This window comes from Carlito syrichta, unplaced genomic scaffold (genome assembly GCF_000164805.1).
Source record: "Carlito syrichta isolate Samal-C Ts95f unplaced genomic scaffold, Tarsius_syrichta-2.0.1 Scaffold305886, whole genome shotgun sequence".
Taxonomy (NCBI): domain Eukaryota; kingdom Metazoa; phylum Chordata; class Mammalia; order Primates; family Tarsiidae; genus Carlito; species Carlito syrichta.
In genome coordinates this window covers 134,335-158,862 of record NW_007249982.1, presented here as the reverse complement: position 1 = coordinate 158,862, position 24,528 = coordinate 134,335, and the positions used below count along the sequence as shown (strand labels likewise).

Here is a 24,528-nt window from a genome sequence, read left to right as displayed (position 1 = left end):
CAAAGATAAATTATCAAAGACTGATAGCTGATCTAAGAATGCTGTAACTGTGTGCTATGGGGCCCAGGACCAGAAAACCATCTTTTCCTGGAGGTCAGGGAAGAACTCAGCTGAGGTGACAGTTGAGTCCATGGGGAAGTTTGATATAAGCTCCGGTGATGAGGGCAGAACAGCCTAGATGGACACAGACAACAGCAGAAGAGTCTGACCCCAAAGCAGAATGAACACATGCATGTAAGAAAATAACCATGAGCATTGTCACCCCTCAGTAAATTCTTCCAAGGAGAATATATGGAGTGTTTGCTGCGCCTTAGTGAGTCTGGAAATCCTGTCCTTAAGGAATTTTCTCTTGGTGGCAGTCTCACTTTGTTCTTGAAGCAACCAGGAATAGCGATCTTTGTCCTGTAATATATGCATCATGTTTTTCTGCAAACAGTCGCCATTTTCTCGGAGCATAAAATACTGAATTATGAATGGAATCTGATTGGCGAGACGTCTGGCCATTTCCTGGAAGGATAAGAGGGTTCACTGGAGAAGCCTCGGCCCAAGGCCTGTGGTTGCAGAGAGATGCTTCAGAGTTCTTGGATGCATGCCTGGCTGCCCTTCTAAGCCCTGGTGCCCCTGCCCCTTTCACTTCAGTAATCAGCCTCGAACCCCTTGGAGATCCTCTCTGGGCTGCCTCTTTACCCACAGGCATCCTCTTGGCACTAAGAACCCCCTAGCAGGCCACCTCTGGGCTTCCAGGAGCTCTTGTCCCTCTGCCCTGGAAACACCAGCTGACCCAGGGTTCCCTTGGCTCCCTTCTGGGGAGGGACTGCTTCAAACTCTCACCTCATTCCCTGTCTTCATATGCATGGCCAGCTTCCCTGGCAGCCAGACACCCACGGTAAAGGTACTCTACTCTCTATTCTGATTAAGAAAGGGCTTCAGGAGCTGGGCTGTTTTCCCTTTTCCTTTTTAGGCACCCTAATATTTGCCTGTTGAATGGAGGGGCAGAAGCCACATAATTCATTGGGTCGCAAAATCTAGGGAAAGGAAATTTCATTCCTGTTTTGTGGAGCTAGTTAGTTTGAGGCACGGTAAGAGTCGAGTGCCTTCTGAAAGCTAAATTATAGCCAGTATTGTTAGTGTTTGTTGTATTTTGCTGTATTCTGATTATGGTAATTATGTAATTCACATATTGCATATAAAATATAAAGAATTTGGGGTTGGAATTAATTTTGAGTACATGATCTGCTAGATTAAAAAGTTGATTTGGGGAAAATTAATCAAAAGTGTCTACACTGGGTTCCCGTAAAATTATAAGCGAGGTAATATGTAAGTAATTAGCATCATACAAAAAGGTAGTAGTCTCTCTCTCTATCCCTTAGTGAAGTCCCTCTTGGTCAGAACAGCCCACCTTTTGCTCAGCAGACACTAGAGTGAAATGATCCTTTCACCTGGGAACTCACCTGAAAATATGAGTGCAGGTGGACACTTATTTCAATAATTGATGACATTAAAGTCTGGTTATTTGAGGCAGAGGAATTGAACTGACTACTGTTTGAAAGATTCGCCAGTGATTGAAAAACATCTTCTCGGGTATTCTTCAGAATCAGGCTGTAAATGCAATCTTGACAAAAAACCGTATTCTCCATTTTGAACTGAAGTTGGATGATGTCTTGTGCCTTTTCTGCATATATCACTTTGAAGTCTTCAATCTTTTTCTGGTTAGATAAGACAAACACATTACTTCTTTTCCTTCCTTTTGCATAAACAATTTAAGTACTGTTATATGAACCCACAGTTTAAAATAATCCAAGGTCAAAGAGGGCCTGAAACTTGAAATAGTGATTGTTGGAAGGTCCTACCTCACTCCTGGTGCTCTCCTTATTAACCACATTCCATCACTACCCCCATGCCATTGCCAACTAGCCCTCTCCTGCTCTTTCATTCTCTCTGCCCCACCCCTGTGCCCTCCCACACCGCCAGCTTTCTGCTTCCTGCATCAGGTTGACTCCACATTTTTATGAAGGCATCAGTCATTCCTGCGACTCTACACTGCTTGAATTCCAGCCCTCAAGAATGACTCCAGTACTACCGAACACAGTGGGGTAGTAGCTTGATATATTTCCCAGAAATCCTGAGACTCTTATGTTTCCCATGCAGTCAAAGGTATTCTGGGAAAGAAAGGAATGATACAATAGAGAGGAGTCACTACAATAGACTGAGCTTTCCCACATTCATGTGTTAAAGTTCTGCCCCTCAACGTGATTATATTAGGAGGTGAGACGTTAGGAGGTGATTAGGTCATGAGGGTGGAGCCCCTGCAAATGAGTTTAATGCCCTTATAAAAGAGGCCCCAGACAGCTGTCTTGCTCTTTTTCCTACATTTGAGGATTCATGGGAAGGTGGTGGCTGTCTGCAACCTGAAGGAGCCCTCACCAGAATCTGACTGGGCTGACACCCTGATCTCAGACTTCTAGCCTCCAGAACTATGAGATACACATTTTAATTGATAATAAGCCACCAATCTATAGTACTTTGTGATAGCAGCCTGAACTGACTAACACAGCATGCCTTGGCTTTGGAGTTTCAACAGACTTTTAAAAACTGAAGGAAGAAGCATTGGTTTGAGAGAGACAGGTTGAGTTTTAGAGAGAAGTTTCACCAGGGAGTTTCACAGGTGCTGGTTTTCCTTCTTTATATGTTGCAACAGTGGACAGTAGACCATCTCACAGGTTTGAGGTCTGAGAGCAGAAGCAGCAAGTAAGAAGTGCCTTACTTCCCCAAATTTGTAATATGGAAGGTGACTAGTATTCCAGGCTCTGATGTGGCTCAGGGAGGGTAGAGCACAAACAGTGGGGCAAGTGTGTGGACCATGGCTTTGGAGAGTCCCACAGGCCCTGGCATGGTCCTGGGAGCCATTGCAAGGCTGTGTTTATCCAAGGGCAGCACAAATGAGGTGAAGGTCTTTGGTGGGTGCTGAAGTTTCTGTGGCCTCAGGGCAGCTAGGGCCTACAGCAGAGTGCATCTTATGCCCCAATAGGGCAGAGCAGGAGCTCAAGGGAACCAGCTCTGAGCACAGGGACACAAAGTGAGACAGGAATAGTACCCGGTGGTCTCAAGAGGATGGAAAAAATCAGCAAGTTAAGAAATCACATGACCAATCAAGGAGGAACTGTTAACAACCAGCTACAACGAGCCAATAAAAACAGGATGTAGTCAAACCAGCTAAGACTTGCTAGATCCAACATGGTGACAAATTTGCCAGCAAGCGACCTCCAGGCCCATTAACCCTCCCTAGCATACTAAATGACACACTCACCAGTGCCATGATAGTTCAGTTTTGATCAAATAAGGACAGAAAAGAAGGTACCCAATTCCAGGAAATTCCCACCTCTTTCTCAGAAAACTCATGACTATTCTGCACCCTAATATGAAGAATATTCTACCTCTTAGCTGGAGATAGTTATAAAGAGAAAGATCTCAAGCCCTGTAGGGCATGACTCACTCTCTTGAGTATACCCACACTCCCTCTCTCTATGTGTACTTTTGTTTTATAATAAACCTCCTTTGCTTTTGCTTCACTCTGACTCATCCTTGAATTCTTTCTCAAGATGGTGTCAAGAATTTGGATACTAGGCTGAAGTTGAGGGTCTCCCCTGCTAAAATACCCTCTCAAGCCTTCCAGCACCAAGGAGACCAACCACCAAAGCCCAGGAAGGATGGCGGGCATCTTGGCGATTAAGAATCAGGCACATCACCCACTCCATGATGAGGCACCCAGGACTCAGACACAGCCCCTGAAAAATTGACAAGAGTCAGAGCTAAGATTTAATTTCCACCAACTGACAAAAGGGGTAAAAGGAGAAACCAAGTTACATTAAGGAAAAATGACAGAAATTGTCTTTTTTGCTCACCTGAGTTGTAGAAAGAGGTTTTAACCCTCCAGCCCAGGCATGGGTAGAAGAGGCTTTTTATTTAGAGCCTGGGTTGGGGTCGGAACATCTCTTTATTTCCCTTTACTGAAAGAGTTCAGGGAAGAGTTGCTAAGAGCTGTGACAGTATTTTTAAGTCAAACTTGTACAAATGTTGTACAAGTAGGATTAGTAGACAATGCTGTCCCTTATGCTTGAAAAAGATTTAAACTACCAGCCAGTTCCTAGGTATAGCCCTGTGTCCTGCCATGCTACATAAGGCCACACAGAACAAGTAGTGGGTCACATGCCTTGCTTCATTTCTCCTGGGGAGTGAAGATGACTTCTGAGCAGTAGCCAAATAGGCAAACGCTCTTGGTATTGCCAGCCTCACCAGTCTGCCATTACAACCCTGGCCCCGTAGCTCCAAGTGACAGTAAATATCCAATCGTCTCTCAAAGGTCAGAGCCAGACAAAACAGCCAGTAGTCCAGGTGTCTAGCAAGTGAACTTTGGGTGCTTACCTGGACTTCTTGATTAAGGTTGAAAAATTCACTAAAATTTTTTTGGGCAGTGTCACTGAAAGCTTGCCGAACAATTTCTGACCAAAAAAAGAACAAAATGTCAGTCAAATGCAAACAGGAATTCAATAGGTTAAAAACACAAGGAAGATAATCCATGATACATTGACCCCCATTCCAGGCCTGAGCTCCCCAGATCTGCAAACCAAGAGCAGAGGAGAGGGTGGGACATGATCCTAGGAACAAAGACAGCTTCCACCCAGCCTGGAAAGGTCCTATCAACTTCCCATTCTTCCATGGGGTATGTGTCCTGTCCACAGTCAGCATCTGACTACTCCTCACGTGGCTGTGTCCAGGGCTGCGTATGACATAGGTGAAGCTCATGTGCCCTCTCCACCTCCCTGCCAAAGACAAGGGAAACCATTCTGCCACCCTTCTCCTTCATGAGTTCGAAGGACCGGGATAGAAAGCCCATATGGTGCTTGATGTGCTTTCAAATCACCTGGAGACCTCGGGACATGTTCTTATTTGGAAGGTAAGAATCTATAGTGGAGCCAGCTCCAGGCTGTGCCAATGGGGTCACACAGATAGCTCACTAGCACAACAGAGAGAAGACCTGACTCTATCCCACTTCTCCCTTCAAGGTGCTAAGATCTATGGAAGGCACTAGAGCGATCTTTTGAGAGGAGCACACACATGACGGTCCTCACCAACAACTTTATGGAGCATGCTGAGAGCGGGGTCCACCAGCTGCTGGATGTACTTGTGCACGATGATCTCAAACGTCTTGTAGCTATTGAACCCGAGAAGCTCTTTACCACGATACTGCTTTTCATATTTTTCGAATTCCTCATAAGTAAAATTTTTAACTGCAACATCAAGCAGACCACTATGGTGAATTTATTCTAACAAGTCCACAGAACTTTTAAAGGTAGAAACAGTTTTTAAAAGACTTGCTCCCTGCTGAGACAAGTTTTCAAGGCAAGGCAGCATTTCAGAGGAGTTTTGTTTTGTTCATAGTGAAAAATAAATAGTCAGTGTCTGATAATTGCAGTTCAAGAAATACTGACATTTGAAAAGCAAAAATAATATTCTATGAAAATGTGTTACAATTGAGAATCATCAAGAGGGGTTCAATGTTTATAACTGGTAAAAATGAATGAATAAATGAATGAATAAATATCTGTTTAGTTAAGTGAAAATAGAAACTTAAACTTTACTACTTTACTCACTGACCTCCAAGCTTATATCCACAAACTGCAGGTGGTGAGATCCCCCCATGGAAGTCAACAGTGTTGTTCTTAGCAAATGCCAGAACAAAGATACAGCAGCAGCAGCAGCAACAACAACAACAATAACAACAACAACAACACACACACACACACACACACACACACACACACACACACACACACACACATCCTATTGGCATCTGGGCTGGATCACATGGGAGTTAGGACTATGCCAAGTGAAGCCAGGAGGCTCATGACTAATCAGAAATCCCTGTGATCTTGGATTAGGGGTAAAGAGAAGGGGAAGTTTGGGGTAGAAGGAATTGTTAGTGGCCCTGGACATGTTTTGGTAGTTAACAAACTGCCACTTCCTCTAGTCTTTGCTTATTGCTAAAACCAGATCATGGTACCATAGAACTTCTAGGGTGAAGGTTGGTGAATGATTTCATGTGGATTTCTCCTCTCTGCCCTCTGGCACCCATACTGTTCTCTGTCCACCAAAATGAAAAATAAACCCAGGCTACTTTTTCTACCAGGCTAAACTCAAAGGCGGATATTGAGACACACAATGAAAGTGCCACTGTCAGCCAGCAGGTGTGCACTCAACACAATAGTGATTGGAGGGCCTTCCCACGGGGCCCCCACAGACTCATCTGGACCCTGGCTTGGGTGAGGGCTCCCTTTAAGGCACCCAGGATTGCCAGCCCATATCCCCCTGGGCTGCTCTGAGCATTCTCTGATGGGCACTAAACATCATTTAGCCTCAAAAGGAAGGAGCAAGAAGGACATCAGAGGCAGCAGAATTGCCTTTTGTTGAGTTGTGAGGTTAGTGCCCCATATGGAAGGGTCTTGGTGGTTGGGAAGCATGACTGACTGACTACTAAGGGACCCACAGTCTCTTGGATGAGCATGTTCGGCTCTCTGCATGCTTGCTTTGTGCGGGAAGTAGCCTCTGGTTTTGATAAATATGACACTGCTTTTGGGGGAGTGCCTGCCCCAGGACTTACCTTTTTGGATATTGGTTTCAAGTATGGGGACCCAGGTTTTAAACTCCTCTCTGACTCTGTTATACAAGCGGTTCTCGTTCTCCCACACAGCTTCTTCTCCTTCCACTAGCTTTTCAATGTCCTGATTAAATGCCTTGATCATCTGAAAATGATATAAAGGCATGAGTCTGGGCTGTAATCACATGGAAGAACTGAGACCTGGTTGGCAAAGCAAGGGGTCCTGGCACTGTCCCAGGGAGGAAGGCATTGATGGCTACCTCCAGGACCTATGGGGCTACCAGGGAAGGACACAGGATCACTTGGAGCCCCATGGGAATCCTCACCTCAATCAGAAAGGACATCTTGCTGGCTTCCTCCATAGGGATCTCAGTTCCGCATCGCCGTAGTTCCTCGATTGCCCTCTGGTGGCTGTCCCTTATTTGCTTTTCTAGCAGTGGGAGTGATTTCTGAACAAAACAATTGCGAGTAATGAAACTCTGCAGCCCAAGGAGACTGGCTGACAGCTTTCTTAGGTATCTGGGTAGGCCCCTATTTTAAAGCATTCGAGAGGAGCTGGGGTTCCTCTTATAGGGTGTTTCATTAAGATGGAAACCTGTCGAGGAGCCAGAAGAAGGAAGGTTTTGCGTGCAAAAGCATGTGTTACAGCTTGGATGACCCGGGTTGGAATCCTACAGATCTGTTAGGCTACTGGAGTAGAGAGGAATCGGGTGGTGGCCAGTTTTTGCTTTTGTTTTGTTGCTGTTGATTGATTTGTCTTGGGGTCTTGTATTTGGAGAACAAGAACATTTGAATATAATATTGGATTTCTTTAATAAAATGGGGTTTTGGTGGCAATTTGAAAGCTATGAACAGGTAAGTGGTGTGTTTTGGGTGTTGGTGACACACTCTGCATCTTGTTTAAGCTCCACTCTGCAGTACACTGCCTCTGTCGCCAGAGAGGAAACTAAGGCTCAGAGAATCCAATTACTTGCTAGGGCTGCAGATCTAGTGAGTGGCAGAGGGTCGAACCTCACCCTGTCCCCCAGCTACACAGCCCCTGAAGATGGGCACTGCAGGTGGACACCTCAGGGAGCAGTGGCCCCAGTTCCTGGTTGGTGAATGAGGAGGTTGTAGCCAGTGAGGAGCTCACTGGGACTTAGAGGTGGTTTGTGAATTAACACAAGTCCAGACAAGATGGGTCCCACCAAGAAATGGATAAACCCTCATAGGATCTTTTTTTGGGGATAGTTTGTACCTATAAGCAGAAATATATTAGCATTTTTTTCTGATATTTCAAATTGTCATGATCATAATTAAATCTTGATTTAAAAAATTAATTTAAAATATTATAAATTTAAAATTTAAATGTTGAGAAAAAAGTTATCAAAATAAAACATATGTTTTGCAAAAAATATATATTTTTTCAAGTAGGCACGGATATAGCTTTTAGAGCCTTTCCTTCAAATTCAGGGGATTCTAATTGAATCAGTGCTCCTCAAAGTATGTTCCAGGTTCACCTGGGAACTTAGAAATGCAAATCATGGCTCCTACCCTAGACCTAGTAAGTCAGAAACTCTGGAGTTAGGGCCTAGGAATCTGAGTTTTAATAAACTCCCCAGTACTTTTTGTGTGCACTAAAGTTTGAGAACCACTGGCCCCTTTGGCCAGACATTCTATGTATGTGTGCTTCCCGGCACAAATAATGCATTGCTTTGTCTGACACACAATGTAGCATGAACCAGGACCCAGAACCTGGAATCATCCTTGCTCTAAGGGTAAACGTATATTTTCCCATGATGCTCACCTCATTTGTGAAGGTTTAGGCAAGCACTAAAAATATTGATTTCTCAATAAGTACTAAGCCAAAGTTTTCTTATGATTTATGATGCCACGAGAACTTTGTCTGTAGTTGCTATTTTTGAAAATTTATAAAAACAAATTTATTTCTTACAAACTATTTCTTACAAGTTTGAGGATAGGAAAATTTATTTATTTATTTATTTTTATTATGATTGAGTGGAGGTTTCACTTTGTTGCCCAGGCTGCAGTGCAGTGGCATAATCATAGCTCACTGCAACCTCCAACTCCTGGACTAAAGCAATCCTCCTCCCTCAGCCTTCCCAGTAGCTGGAACAACAGGCACATGCCATCACGCCTGGTAAGGTTTTTAAAAAATTTTTGTAGAGACAGTGTCTTATTAGGTTACCCTGGCTGTTCTCAAACTTCTGGCCTCTCAAAGCACTGAAATTACAGGTGTGAGCCACTGTGCCCAGGCAGGACATTTTTTTTTTAAATACTATGAAGTGTTAATTTATTGAAAAAATTAAAATTTGTTACCTCAGTGGTTACTCCTTTTGACATTGCTAAACTGGTATTAGAGTTTTGCTGCCCCAAATGAACTGATTCAACCTTTGTTTCAACATCATGTGGTTGTTACATCCTGATTTCAGGAGCACTCCTGTAAGCTGTGAGGGAGGCAGTTTGCAGACTGTACTTATCTGCTTGCTTATTTGAACAGGTCAGGGCATCTTAGCCCACTCCAGGCCTGGAGAGTGACTTGAGCAGGCTGCTGTTTCTACCACCTGTCACCCAGCCCATTGACTTACTTTGATGTGAAAAATGAGCTCAGCGGTGAGTCTTTCTGCCAGATGGGGCACCGTGGCTAAACTTTCCTCCAGGAGAACACTGAAACAAGACACAACGCTTTTGCATTCAGCAAGGACTTCTGTGACCATTTTTCTAGTACCAGCTTTTATAAATAGGTGGGTGAGTTCAGCTCCCTGGCACTACATGTGCCATCAGAAGGGTCAGGTGGTGCATGGGAAAGATGCCTGCAGCTTGTGGAGTCAGCTTACACCTCACACCTCAGCAAGCATGGTCCAGGAAGGTTCATTCATTTCTGTTTTGTTTTGTTTTGTTGAGGTGGAGTCTCACTCTGTCACCTAGTCTGGAGTGCAGTGGCACGATCATGGATTATCACAGCCTTGACCTCCTGGGCTCAGGTGATCCTTTCGCCTCAGCCTCCTGAGCAGCTGGGTCAACAGGCATACATCACCACATCTGGCTCATTTTTTGATGTTTTGTAGAGATGAGATCTCACTGTGCTGCCCAGGTTGGTCCTGAACTCCTGTGCTCAAGCAATCCTCCCGCCTTGACCTTCAAAATCCTGAAATTATGGGAATGAGCCATGGTGCCCATCCAGGTTCTATTTATTTTCCCTGTTTATCATCCCAAAAAACTCATGAGGTAGGTCATCTTACCTACAGGAAAACAGAACAAATCTAACTTCTAGAGGTGAAGTGGTTTGCCCAAATTAGTATTTTATTTCTCATAACAAATGATTGTATGGTACCTACTAAGTGCCAGGCACCATTCTAAGGCTTTATAAATATGAATGTATTTCATCATTCAACAACCCATTTTAGAGAAAGAAAGGCCAAGTCATAGAGGGATGAGGTGGCCAGCTTGTCAGGCAGTCTGGCTGCAGAGTGATTGCCAGTAGTATGAATTATGGAAGGACCATTTTTCTAGCATGGCATTCAGTGCCTCTCATTGCAAAGGCCGACCCTCAGCAGTGGACATGCAAGGATTTCAACTCGAGTGTTCAACTACAAAGCATTTCAATGCACTTTCTAATCTAAGATTTAACTTTCCCAGAGATCTTGAGTAGTGACTTTTAAAGTGTGGTCTTTAAATCAGCCTCAACCCAGAACTTGTTAGGAACACAATCTTGGGTCCCAATCCAGACCTCAGGGTAGGACAGACCAAGCAGGATTTTAACAAACACTCCAGAGACTCTGATTAATTATTTAATCCTACCATAATACTGGGAAGCAGTAGTAAGGTTCCCTTGAGCAGATGAGACAGTGAAAACCCAGAGAGAGTGACCCATTTCCCAAGAATACATAATAAGCAAGTAGTAAGTCTGCTCTGCCCAGATTTATGGTTTTCCCAGTATATACCTGTTTAAAGCAAAAGTGACCTCTGTCTTATCACCCACTCCCAACTCATCCAGGAATAGCAAGTTCCTGAATAAAATGAAGGGGTAAAGTGCTCAATCCAGTGGGAAAAATCCCAGTGTCCTCAAAAGGATACAGAATCGACAGTTTTGTTTTGGTGACATTTTTACTGGAGACATCATTGGACATCCAAGTAGAGATGTCAAGTCTAGGCAAGATCATGGTTACACAGTCTCCATAGGATGATTTATGTTTAATAAGCCAGTTAGTTGCAAGCTCTAAAAAGGAGGAGTGTACCTTAGAGCAGGTTTCAATGTGTGCCATTTATGATGATAGACACAGGTTTCTGGAATTTAAAAGTCTGCTTTCACTCACTATCTATATTATATATCTATATTATTATCCTTATCTATAAAAGCGGGAAGGGCATCACCTGCCTTATGTACCTCTTAAGATTTTGTGGGACTCATATGAGAAAGCAAGTGGAGATATTCTCACAGAAGTCAAAGTGCTGTGTGCTCTTTATGTCACATTCCACCTTTTAACCAGCACCATTATTCGAATCCAGGCAATGATAATTTGCTTAAATAAGCCAATGCATTTAACACAGAAATAAGGCAAAAATACATTATGCTACATTGTGTTAATTTTTTTTTTTTTTTTGAGTTGGAGTTGCCACTGCTGGAGTGCAGTGGCGGGCTCAGTTGATCCTTCCACCTCAGCCTTCCAAGTAGCTGGAACCACAGGTGTGTGCCTTCACACCCAACTGATTTCTTGATTTATTGTAGAGATGAGGTCTTGAACCCCTGGACTCAGGCAATTTTCTCACATCTGCCTCCCAATGTGCTGGGATTACAGGTGTGTGCCATCAAGCCCAGCTGTGTTCATTTTTATATACAGCTTCGTTATCATCTTAGCCAGCTCTGCTCAGTGGGCATGGCTCCTGTGGAGTGCAGTTGCAGAGCTTTCCTAAAGAGTCTCACCTGAAATACGAATGTCTTTCAAAGAACATCCTTTCTTTGCTGGTTGCCTCTGCCAGGCTCAGCTTGTCTGTGACCTCCTGCTGGCCTCGGCACTTGACGATCACGTAGCCCTTCTTTAGAGGGTATGTGAAGTTACGCACCACATTCATGACAACCTGTTCAGTGCCCCTGTCCACGAGATCTGGTTTGGTCAGGATCCCTGTGAGATGGAGGAAGAAAAACAATGGAAAGATCAGTTGTCTCCTCAAATATATTTGACCCCGGTTAGGCTACAGGCTCCTTTTTTGGTCATGATCAACAAAATCTTCTACAGTCTTGCTCCTCCAGTGCCTGAGAACCATCCACTCATTCCATCATTATTCCTTCATCAACCCTCTTATTTATGTTTCTCTTGGCTCACCTACTCATCCTCTCACTCAATTCATTCTGTGTCATACATAATTTATGTGGGGGACCCCAAAACCTGGAATTATCTTTTGGAGGGTAGGCCCCTTGTAATACAGGCTTTCCCCACTAGGTAAGAGTTCTAGGAACCCATTGGTTTTTATCTGGAACTTTTGAGAAGGTTGCATCATGATTTGCCGAAGAAATGTCCTGTGTTGTGGCAAGCAGGTGACTGGTTCTTCCACCATAACAATGCACTTGCCCACATTACACTGAATGTCCAGCAGTTTTTGACTAAAACGGCATGAACTCTGTGTCCTTATTCACCCCATTTTGCCCCAAGCAGCTTTTTGTTGTTGTTGTTTGTTTCCCTGGATGAAAGAAGTCCTCAAAGGGAAACGTTTTGCCGATGTGGAAGAGGTGAAACAAAAAATGGCAGAAGCACTAAAACACATCCAAATGAACAAGTTCAAAAACTGTCTTGAGCAATGGAAACAGCATCTCGATAGGTGTATTGCATCAAACGGAGAGTATTTTGAAGATGACTGAAGTTTAAAGATATAAGAATAAATAAATAATTTTTTATAAATAAATTGAGTTTTTTTGGTCTCCCTAATACTTAACAAATGTTTCTTGGGTGCCTACTGGGTGCCTTGATATCAGGGCAGCACACTTAATTAGAACCGACTGGCTCCATCCGCCATGTTTCCAAGAATACCTCATCCCCCAGCATAGGGAGAGACTATGTCCCTCTCCAGTGTCTCCTGCACAGACTCACTCAGCCCTCTTTCATGGCACCTCCTCTGTTCTCCCTTAGCTTCTTTACCAACTCTTTTGTCTCCATACCTTCCTGTTCATGTTGAACTGAAAGCTTTGCATTCTAAGTTTCTTATTTTTGTTTATGTTGTTTGAGTGTCAAATTGCTGCTGCATTTTTTTGTTTGTTTATATTAGAAAACTGAATGTCACCTTCTGCTATTTTCTCTTAGTTTTAGTTTGTGGTTAAGTCTGGCTATCTGGTTTCCTCTTCCTGAAACTTTCTCTCCAGAGAAATTAATCTAGTAATATACAAGAAATGAGGCAGGATAACTGATATTGATAAGTGCTATGCAGAGAATTAAATAAAGTGATCAGCTGGAGAATAACTGAGGTGCGCGGTGCAGTGGGAAGGCCATCCTTCCTTTCTGGGAGACTACATTTGAGCTGAGATCTGAAGGAAGGAAGAAACCAGCCCAGTGAGGATGGAGAAGGAGCACTCCAGGTCCTTGTGTAGGAGGGATATGGGATGACCAGGCCATACTGGAGTGTCATGAACAAGACAGAGAGCAATGAAAACTGTGATCAGAGAGGCAATCAGGGACCAGGGAACCAGGGCTCTGCTGCCCAGGTAAAGAAGTCTGGGGTTTATACACACTTGAGATTGGAGCAGTAGAGAATATAAAAAGAAGGGTCATGACCCAATTTACATGTTGGAAGACCAGTGGAGAGGGCAGTGTCATGGGCCAGATGAATACCAGGAGGCCAGCAGGAGCATGTTTAATATTTACAATTTTAACCATATTTACAGTCATAGGTCAGTGGCATCAAGCACATTCACACTGTTGTACAACCATCACCACCATCCATTTCCAGAACTTTTTTTGTTTTCCCAAATAGAATCTTTGTCCCAAATTCTCCATTTCCCCCTCCCTCAGCACCTGACAATCATCATCTTACTTCCTGTCTCTGTGAATCTGACCACTCTAGGGACCTCACATAAGTGGAATCACACCGTTACTTGTCCTTTTGTTACTTGCATTTCACTTAGAATAATGTCCTCGAGGTTCATTCATGTTGTAGAATGTTGCAGAATCTCCTTCACTTTTAAGGCTAAATCATATTCTATTTTATGTATATGCCACATTTTGATTATCCATTCACCCATCGATAGACACATGGGTTGCTCCCACCTTTAGCTACTGTAACACAGCAGTGAACATGGGTGTAGTTCCATTTCCCTTTTCAACTGGTATGCTTTTCTCCATTTCTATATGTGACCTAGAATGCACAGAAAATTGGCATTTCTGTTGTCATATTGCTTTGAGTTCCACTAGAATCTGATTGTGTATACTCTATACTATAATGATTGACTGAATTCATAATAATGGTTAACATTTATTGAGAACTTTTGGTTATCTAAGTTTGTGGCAAATTAAAGGACCAGAAAACTTACTATTACTAAGAAGTGGTACTAAATTGCTATAGATATATTAGTATTAAACAGATCTACTGGGCAGAATATATGAGGTGCTTCGGATGTCAACAAGCCATCCCCAATGAACAAGCACAACAGCTCTTGTGTTCAGCACAGAATGCAGAGCCTCTCCAACAGCACCACATTCCAGGCCCTTCTAAAGAGATGAGGTGTTTCTATCTCCTTTTTTGTCCTCTAGAAGTGTGACTCTTTTTTCTTACCTATGGTTCTGTCTCCCTCAGGGTCCACCTCCTGAGCCATTCTCAGTGCTTCTGTGGTGGCAATGTCCACATTACAGGGGACCACCACCAGTTTGATTGTCTGCTGCTTCTCGATGTACTTCATGATGAGTGCCTTGATCTGATGCCAAAGAATCACAAAGAAAGAGCACACATCTTACCTCTGGTCATCAACAATACAGCCACACAGACTGATATAATGGTGCAAAGGCAACGTTATCCCAGTGTGTGACCTCTGGCTTTGCCTGTCCCGTCCCCTTCCTCTGTACACCTGCCTCAGCTCTCCTGCCCTGCTGTCTGTTGACTTCCTTCAAGCCTGTCACTGGCATTTCTTCTTTCCTGAAGACCCTCTGATTCTGGCATCTAGGTGAGACCCTTCTTCCTCTCCGATCTTGCCCAAGATGCCTCAGAGATTCTGCCTTTTATCAGAGTTATGTGTATGTGCCATGTCTGCTCCAGAAGCCCAGAGATACCCTTGTGGCCATTAGTGATATCTTATTTTCCCCAGTGTCCCCAAGCAGAGTCCAGCATGAAGCTCCAAGTAGCAGGAGCACAGGATATAGTTTTCCTAGCAGCAAGGTCCTCGAGTGTCTGAGATCAATAATATCCCTACACATGTCTGTCCTTAATATTAATGACTTTTTAGATAAACTTCTTGAAAGGGGTCTGGCTCATTCAAATTAGAGAAATTCAATAAAGTGTCTTAGAATTTGTAAGCAAAAATGGAGGTGTAAACAACATAAGCCTTAAAATACTAATTTTCAATATTATTTTTCCCCACAGACAATACAAACAAACAAACATGGAAAAGGCTAGTGCCTTGGGATGTATTTCCTTATATTTTGACACAGTTTATAAATAGTTGTACTCAGACACTGCCTCATATAATTATTTTAAATTGTGCACAGAAGATAATACTGTACATTAAAACATGGAAATCCTGCATCCCATTAGCACTAGCTAGCAATATATAAGAGACGTAGTGCTGGGGTCAAATACAATTGACAAATATGAACAGGTTCCAGGAATCCTTGGCCATGAGAAGATATAACTGGGTAACATTACAAGCAGCCTTGATGAGCAGGCTGTTGTGCTAATTGTCCTGAAGTTAAAAGTTGACTTTTTGCTCATGCTTATACCCTCTGGCGCATCTGTGTGGCAGTCCACTGACATCTGCAAGTGTGCAGACCCCACAGCCCAGGGGTCTACACTTTGGCACTATTAACAGTTTATAAGGATAACCCTTCATTGTGGGGGTATCCTGTTGAGCAGCCTCTCTGGTCTCTACCCACTGATGCCAGTAGCATCCAAACCAGTAACAAACCCCACTCCCCACCTGAGCTGTGACAACCAAAAATACTTTCTGACATTGCCAGTGTCTCTTGGGGGTACAAGAGCTTTGGGCTGGGAATCAGGGTGGTAAACAAACACTCACTCATGTGTAGGATCTCGGAGAGTGATAACTGCTCCCCAGGACAGTCTTCCTGGAGAGGGAAGCATCACAAAGATCGTGTTCTATGGACTCAACAGACAGTTGTCAGGTACCCACCTGATAATGGGGCCATCCTGGGATCTACTCAGCATGGAACATACAGACAATGTCCCTCAGGGCTTTACATCCAAGAAGGGGATACAGGCAATGCACACTCAATATGGAGCCATGCTCAGGAGGGCACATGGAATCGGAAAGGCCAGGCATGGGGCACAGAGTGTTGGGAAGGCAACCCTAACAAGTGGCATTGAAGCAGAACCTGAAAGACATAGAGATGTGCCTCATGGAGATGCAGGCAGCAGAGCATTGTGGCAGAGGGTGGAATATGTGCTCAGGTGGAGGACTTAGAGTATAGGGTGTGGGCACTGTGACAGGAGATATGGTCCAGGAAGCAGAGGGGCCGGATCATGTTGAACCTCAAAACTTTTACACTGATTGACGTGGGAACTGGTGGAGAACTTTGAGAAGTGACTGAATAGGACTCGTGTTTTAAAACATACAGGCCATGTAGGTAACACATTTGGGATGGGTGCTGCTGGGAAGGGCAGTGGCAGAAAACCCCAACAGGAATTCAGTGCAGAGGCAGTAACCCAGGCTGGCAATGGTAGTGACTTAGGCGAGGGTGGGGAGAGATGTGGTGGGCCAGTGCATGTGACTGAAAGCAGAGCCAGGAGGGTTTGTAGATGGACTGGACGTATGTGTGAGAGAGAAGTAGAGGCTGACACCAGCGATGGTGGCCTGGGCCACTGCAAGGGTGGAGGTGCCATTGTCTGAGATGAGGACGTCTGTGGAGAAGGCCAGTGTGGGAGGAAAATCAGGTGTTGCTTGGACCCTCTGGGTCTGTTGTGCCCATTAGACATTCAAGGACAGATGGTGAGTCAGCAGTTAGGGATAGAAGTCTTAAGGTCAGGACTGGCTATAGAAACTTAGGAATTGTGGAAGTGATATCCAAAGTCATGAGACTAGAGATACAAAGAGAGAGTTTTCAATGGGAAGAAGTGTGTTCTAAGGCCATCTGGAGGTCAGGGAAGACAGGAAGAATTGGCTAAGGAGACACCAAGGGGAGGGAAGGAAAGGACCAGAGTCAATTTGCCCAGAGGTCAGAGAAAAAGACTTTTAAGAAAGAGGGAATGATAAATTACACTTGGAAATCAACACATTTGGTGGATGAACACATCTCTGCACATGCAGCCAGGGAAGTGGAATGATGCAACAAGGCTGTGGAAACAGAAGGACCTTTAACAGGAACAAGCTGGGGAGGCAAGTCAGGCAAAGAATAGTGCCTGCTCCATTTTTCATGTGCGTTAAATCAACCTTCACATGGAGGGGAAGGCATAACCAGCAACAGGCAAAGATAAATGTGTTCTTGTTGAGAAAGTTCATATTCCCATGTGTTCTCAAGAAGATGGAAAGATGGGGCAATGATGACAGTAGTCTGACCTTGGCACTGCCTCTGAGAATCAAAGACAATGAAGAGTCTGAGAAAAAGACACACAAATATAAGGGAAAGGGTGGGAAGAACTCCAGAAAGGCACACAATTGTGTGCGAGAAGTTTTGCCTCTGTGACTAAGACGTGCCTAGGTAGGTTGGGCTCATGAGCAAAGCAAAGGACACAAGTTCTAGGAAATGAAAGAGGAATGTTCCTTCATATACCAAGGATGCTATGAGAGAACAGCATTAAAAAATTGGGGAATTCCCAACGGCGACTTCCTGGTGCTCAGAGAGGTCACCTGAAGCCTCAGCCAGATTTGGGTAGGGCAAGGCTCTGGGGGTCTCACAGAACTGGTGGGAGCTGAATGCACAGGACCTGCAGAAAAGTGTTGTCCAGGACAGCCCTGAGGTAGCCAAGCATGGTGGGAACTTGATAGAGAAAGGTTTTTAGGATGGATTCCCAGGTTGGTCTTGGCATTCTCCTTCCTCCCTTCCTCTGTAACAGCTCCTGTCCCCTCATTCTTTTGACTTGTAGTTTTTTGCAGCCACAATGATATTTTTCATGGTTTCCCAACTAGTCCTGTGTTCCTGTTCTCCCATTGCAGTTTTCCCTAAGGGAACATACTTTTCTTTTCCTCTTGAAGGCAGCACTTATGCTGGAGAAGGGTCACAAGGGGAGCATATACATCTCATTTCATTGAGCTTTGATTTATTGCACTCCAAAGATTGTGCTTTTTTACAAATTGAAAGTGTGTGGCAGCCCTGAGCTGGGCAAGTCTATCGGCCCACTTTTCCAACAGCACGTGCTCACTTTGTGTGTCTGTGTCACATTTTTATAATTCTCACCATATTAATTTCAAACTTTTTCATTGCTATTATAACTGTTATGGTGATCTGTGATCAGTGATCTTTGATTTTACTATTGTAATCATTCTGGGGTACCACAAACCACAACCACATAAAATGAAGAACTTAGCCAATAAATGTTGCTTGTGTTCTGACTGCTCCTCCATCTCTCTCCCTGTTCTTGGGCCCCCCTACTCCCAGACGCATGACAATATTGAAATTAGGCCAATTAATAACTCTACAATGATCTCTTAGTGTTTTGGGCAAAAGGAAAAGTCACACATCTCTCACTTTAAATCAAATGCTAGAAATGATTAAGCTTAGTGAGGAAGGCATGTTGAGATAGGACAAAAGTTAGGCCTCTTACACCAGTTATATTCTGACTCACTTAGCTAATGTGAATTTTTTTAAATGTTGCTAAAATGGTCAGAATTCATGTAGAAATCCAAATTTCTGCTCTCTTTCAAATAAGAGAGCTGGTAACACTGGGCTTACAGTCTTGCATGACAATAGTGGGCAGGGTGTGCACTGTCCCAAGTGCCTACAAGTCACCCTGAGTCTACTGATCTTGTTTTGATGACTTGCCCAAGTCAGAGCTCAAGCATGAGGCCCCTGCTTGAACTCCTCCCTCATCCCTCAGTGTCAAGGCTCAGGAAGGCACACCAGCATCCTGCTATAGGGAGGCACCTTTGAAGTCCCATCACTGCCACTGGGCCCATTCCCAAATCCTAAAAAGGCTCACCTTATCTCCGATGTCCTGGGGCTGATCACCCACCGCCACCCTGGCAATGCCAGGAAGATCAATGATGGTCAGGTCTGGAACCTCAGGGGAGGTGATCTCCAGATTGATGAGCTCGTGGCTGATGCCCAAGCCTCTTCCTGCTATAATGTTTTGGGCTATGGAGGCCAGCAGAGGAGAAACCCAGAGTATGAATTAATGACTCATCCGAGAGCAAGAAGTTGTACTTGGCAAGTAACTACTTATTTCCAGGGCTTGGGAACAACAGAGAATCCCTAGTGTTTATTTATTTTATTATTATTATTATTGAAATGTGGCCTTAACTCTTTGCCCAGGCTAGAGTGCAATGGTATGATGCTAGCTCACTGCAACTTCAAACTCCTGGGCTGAAGTGATCTTCCTGCCTCAGCCTTCTGAGTATTGCAGACTACAAGAATGGCCACCATGCCCAGCTAATATATATACACACACACATATATGTATATATATACATTTATTTATTTATTTTCATAGAGACAGGGTCTTGCTATGTTGCCCAGGGTGGCCTCAAACTCCTAGCCTCAAGTAATCCTCCTACCTCAGGCTCCTAACACTTCATAGAATTTTGAGGAATCATCTCAGAAGCCACTGAGTTGGCTGTTTAACATGAAGGTACCATGGACATACACTTCCCAAAAGACCAGAGGAAAACATTCCAACATGTTAGGCATGGGATTGTGTATGGGTTCTGCTCTAACTTCATGCTTTCCAATATTTTCCAGTAAGTGCTATGGTGGTTTTAAAATATGCCCCCAAATTCTCCTACATTCTTCCCACAAAAGGAGGAAGGTTGAGTGTGGACTAAACATAGGGGCTTGTTTCAAACAAACAGATACAGTGAAGATGATAGTGTGTGATCAGTTCCTAAAGGATTTCAGCTTCTTCCTTGCTTTCTCTTAGATGCTGGCTCCAGGGGAAGCTGGCTGTCATGTCACAGGGACACCAGGTAGCTACAGAGAAGTCCACAAGGTGAGAAACTGTGGCCTCCTGCCAACAGCTTTGGTGGAGATTACCAAAGAGTTTTTCAAAGTGGTTGCACCAACTTACACTCCCCAACTTACACATCTCAGAGGAGTGTTCTGAGATGCTATTCTAAAGATGTCTTGGCCATGGTTTTCTCATGACTCATTCTTACCCCAAGCCTTTGCCAAGCATGCACCCATGATGTCCTGGCACTCTGCTAAACACAGCTTTTCAAAGTCTGCCCCGCAGAGCTCACCATTGGAGACATTCCAGACAAATATCAACAAATGCTATAAGATGTGCCAAGGGCAGCACCATGGCAGCTGTGGTGGGCACAGTAGGGTGCAGAACTTTTACCTTTGAAGTTGGGAAACTTACCAATGAGGGTCTCCAGCAGCTTCTGTATTTGAGGGGTGAGCACTAAAACGGGGGACAGGACTTCTCAATTTGGTACGGGATCCCTGAAGAGCCCATTGACACAGACAGACGGGGTTCTCCAAAAAGGGACATCTAAATGCCTCCTCTCCAGACACTGAGTATGCTATTCAGTAATGTAGAAAGCCTTCCTCGAGCTGAGTTTATTCCTACAGAGATTCTTGGTTCGTTCAGTGTTACTTTTTGCCTGTCCTGGCTGAGCCCTGAGATGGGCTGTGGAATTGGGAAAGGGGAGAAAACTGTAGGTAGGGAAGAGAGGCAACAGTTCTTGAAGCAGCAGGGCTATGTACTCAATGGGGGACCACCAGGGGCCCTCTGGGGGGTATGACCATGGACTCCAGGAGCAATCGAGTCTTTTTACAAATCCATCCTTGCCAAGAACAAGCACTGGGAAACTTGATCAATAGCCATGTGCCAGCTGTGCCTTAAGGGACAGCAGGTGGAAAGAACTCATGTTTGGGGGAGGTTGAGTGAAATGTAGCCTCCATGTGGTCCCCAGGGTTAGAACAATGACTCAGGAAGGCCAGCAATGACCATGACATCTAGGGTAGGACTGGGAGTCCTGTGGAGAGATTTCTAAAGAAGAAGCAGGTAAACTGAGACCCAAAGAATGAGGAGGGATCAGGTAGGTGAGGAGGAGGGGAAACTGTGGTATGAGCACATGGAAGAGCCTAGAAGGGAGAGAGGACATGTTTTCTCATGGAGCAGAGGGAACCCCAAGATGGAGAAGAGATGGGAGAGAGGATGGGGCAGGCCAGCCATGTGGGCTGTGGCCACCAAGAGAAGCCAGCGCGGGTCTTCAACAGGGCTGACTCCATGAGAGGTGACCTGGAGAAGAGTCTAGAGGGATGGTGGAGGTGACAGCATGAGGGCAGCCCTGTGCAGAGATTGCATGTTCCCAGGAGACTGACCACAAGAGCGCACCTTTGTAGATCTCCTTCTCCACTTGGGTGGGATTCTCCAGCTGCTGCTCTATATTCCGATAGCTGATCCTTCCAGCCCACACCTGCTCTTGCTGCTGCTTCTTCAGTTTCAGCACCAGCGGACATCTGGTCACGATGCCTGAGAGAGAGTCCACAAACATCCTAAGTGTCCTTTAAATGAAATGTTGCTCTTCCCTTGGCTCCCAGGACCTGCTCTGTTGTCCCCAGAGACTTTGTCTGAACCTCTGGTTCTTTCTGGGCCTGGCAATATGTGAGATGGGTCTGGAATGGACAGGTACAAAGTGGCACAGGACTCCAGGAGGCGCTACCATCCTCTGGAAGTGTTTGCAGTTGGAGTGAGCATCCTGGGCTCTAGCAGTCACCAGCAGCTGACCATGGCCACTGTCCCCACCATGCTGCCCTGCCTCGTGAGTGATACAAGTGAATCCCAGGGTTCTAGCACCTCTCCAGACTCCCCTGCAGCTGGGGCCAGTGCCTCAGGTGTCTGTCCCAGGCTCTGCAAGCATCCTGGTGGGCAGCCCTGGGCAGGGGGCAGAGGGAATGTGACACAGCGAGACTTTCCCAGGCACAGCTAACCCCTCCCAGAGCTCCCCAAACAAACACTTGGGACTGGGGGTGCAGGGAGAAGGTGGCAAGAGCCTGGGGAAGAAGCTGAGCATCAAAGGAGGGACAAAAAGATCCTCCCAAGGCCAGTGCCAGTGCCAATGCCAATGTCAATGTCAATGTCAATGTGTCTTGTTACACCATGATCCTGGCTAATTGTTTTTCAAAACTTTAAGAAAATTCTTTCAAAAGACCTCATGTGCTACCAACTTAAACTGATCAAAGGAGACACGCTTCTACACTCTTACAAAGACCACAAGAAGAAACAGCAAGGCCCCCGGACCCTGAGGCACACAGGGCAGCAATGGCCCTTTAAATGTGGACAGGAACCCGTCTGTGCACTCAGATGCCACCCCCCAAACCACCCACAGGGAGCAAAGCTGGCCCATCCTTACCGCTGCCTCTGGGCAGGGTGACTCCTGACAGCGCCTCCAGCACGGAGCTCTTGCCAGAACTCTGGTCCCCTATGACGGCAATGGCCGGGAGGGCCAGGTCCTGCTCCACACCCAGAGACCGCAGGGAGTCAATGAGGTCGATGTAGGGGCGCAATTTCTTCTCATACTGGCTGAACAGACTGTTCTCAGGTCCCTGGAGAAGGCAGAACACACACCACTGTTTTGGTCCCTGACAGGTTCTCACCATCACAGGGAATTAGTGGCAGAATCTGTGCAGCTAGGATGTTGGACAGCACACAGGAGGGGGAGGAGGTGGAGGGAGGTGCCTCTGGCGAGAACCCTTCCTTCTGCTCCTAATGAAGCCTTTTTTCTGTGGATGCTGGGAGATTTGGCTGCCAGGGAAGAGGGGTGCTTCCAGGGAGAGCTGGAAGCACTGAGCAGGGAATGGTTTTCAAGGGGGCAAGAGTGCCCAGCCAGGGAAGATAGGGATGCTGGGCCCTGGGGCTAAGAGTTGGTTGACAGTGGGAGAAGGTGGAGTTGGTTGGTTGGTGGTGGTGATGGTTGCAGGGGCAGCTGGAAGAAAAGTTACAGGAAGGAGATCTCACACAGAACAGAAGCCCCCAGACCCACATCTCAGAGGCCTCAGGAAGGCGAACCCAGCACACAGAAGAGAAGCTACCAGACCCATGTCTCAGAGACCCCAGGAAAGAGACCCTAGGACAAAGAACAGGAGCTCCCAGACCCACTTCTCAGAGGTCCCAGGAAGGAGACCTCAGGACACAGAAGTCCCCAGACTCATATATCGGAGGTTTATTGCTGCTGTAGGGTCTGTTTACATCCCTGGTACTTGGGGGACATGACTGGAAGAGTTGTGAGACACTGTACTAGCAGCAGGAGGAGTGTGTAGACTAGTTGGCTTTATTACCATGGTGGGCTTACTCTCCAGCCACCTGCAATGGTGGCCAGAATGCCCCTTCAAAAAAATCTGTCCACAGGACTTACCTTTGCCCAGGGTTGGTTGTTGGTTCTTGGTGGCTGCTGAAAGTTTGAATCTAGAAAACTGAAGACTTTTGGCAAGTCAGTGTTCATCTCCTCAACCTGCCAGTTTGGTTGCGACATCTTTTGTCCTGGTGTTTTGCCAAGTGACGGTGGCGGGAAGATAAATTTTGAGGGGTTGTGTCGGGAAGGAACTGTGTTTTGCCTCCCATAGCCCCTGGTGTGCTGGTCCTTTTGCATTCTCTATTCCTGGTCAGTGCTGGCGGGTACTTTCTCTGCAGTGCTTACCTACCTCCAAGCTTCTTGACAAGCTCTGGAAAGACATGAGATAGAATGGTCCACACATCACCAGAAGTCCTCCCCCAAGCCCCTCATCACGCCACTCTACAACCCTCCCCTGCACACAGATGTAGAGATCAAGGGCCCATCACAGGCCTCTTGTCCACAGGAGGAACTCTTGGCAGCCACAGAGGACAAGTCAGTTTCTAGGGGCCCAGGGCTTGGGGACAGGGGCAATGGACTCCATGTTTCCAGGGGAGAGTCTCAGTGTTTTTCTGTCACATCTGATGGACCCTGTCATCTACGACATCAGCTTTCTATGGCTCAGAACCTGGTGGGAGAGCCGTTAGGCGTGGGGAGATCACAGGTAGCACCTCTCGGGCCTGCTTGAAGTCAGACCTGTGCGGTCACTGTCTCACACCAGTCTCAGTTCCAGCTGCTAGGGACCTTGGGAGAGGCAAGTGTCTGGGGGTTCACATGTCTTAGGCTGTGGCCTGTGCTCAGATTAATTTAGTGCTATTGAGATTAGCTGGGACATTTCCTGCTGGTCTCACCTTGCACTGTGCTAGGACACACATGTTTAATTGTCACAACAAGTCTATGCATTCATTGCTTATCTGTGTTTTCTAGGTCAACAGACTGATAACAAGAGGGCCGGCGACTGGCCTAGGCCAGGACTCTGGGCCAGGCTGGGGACTCTGAACGTGAACCCTTTCCCATTCTGACTTACAGGACCCTCCTCCCCTCTAAAGTGAATCAAGGTTGAATGGTGCCCCCACCTGCCTCCAAAAAAGAATTTATGTCCACCTGGAGACTGTGGACATGACCTTTTTGGAGAAAGGCTCTTTGCAGACATAAGGAAGGTAAAGTTCTCAAGATGAGATCATCCTGGATTCAGTCTGGGCTCTAAATCTCATCCTTCATAAGAGAC

The 24,528-nt window shown here is 45.5% G+C and overlaps 1 protein-coding gene across 1 annotated transcript; it reads right to left on the bottom strand.

Annotated features, from left to right (window-relative positions):
* Positions 1–258: 258 nt before the first annotated feature.
* Positions 259–23,558, bottom strand: LOC103265222 (interferon-induced GTP-binding protein Mx2-like). The gene is made up of 13 exons (XM_021714946.1): positions 23,325–23,558; positions 22,323–22,515; positions 21,305–21,442; positions 18,947–19,101; positions 14,417–14,555; positions 11,580–11,778; positions 9,244–9,322; positions 6,982–7,104; positions 6,659–6,800; positions 5,130–5,288; positions 4,423–4,499; positions 1,452–1,706; positions 259–507 (listed from the first exon to the last, which is right to left on the bottom strand). Exons 1-13 carry the CDS (start codon positions 23,556–23,558, stop codon positions 259–261), a joined length of 2,142 nt encoding a protein of 713 aa, XP_021570621.1.
* Positions 23,559–24,528: the final 970 nt, after the last annotated feature.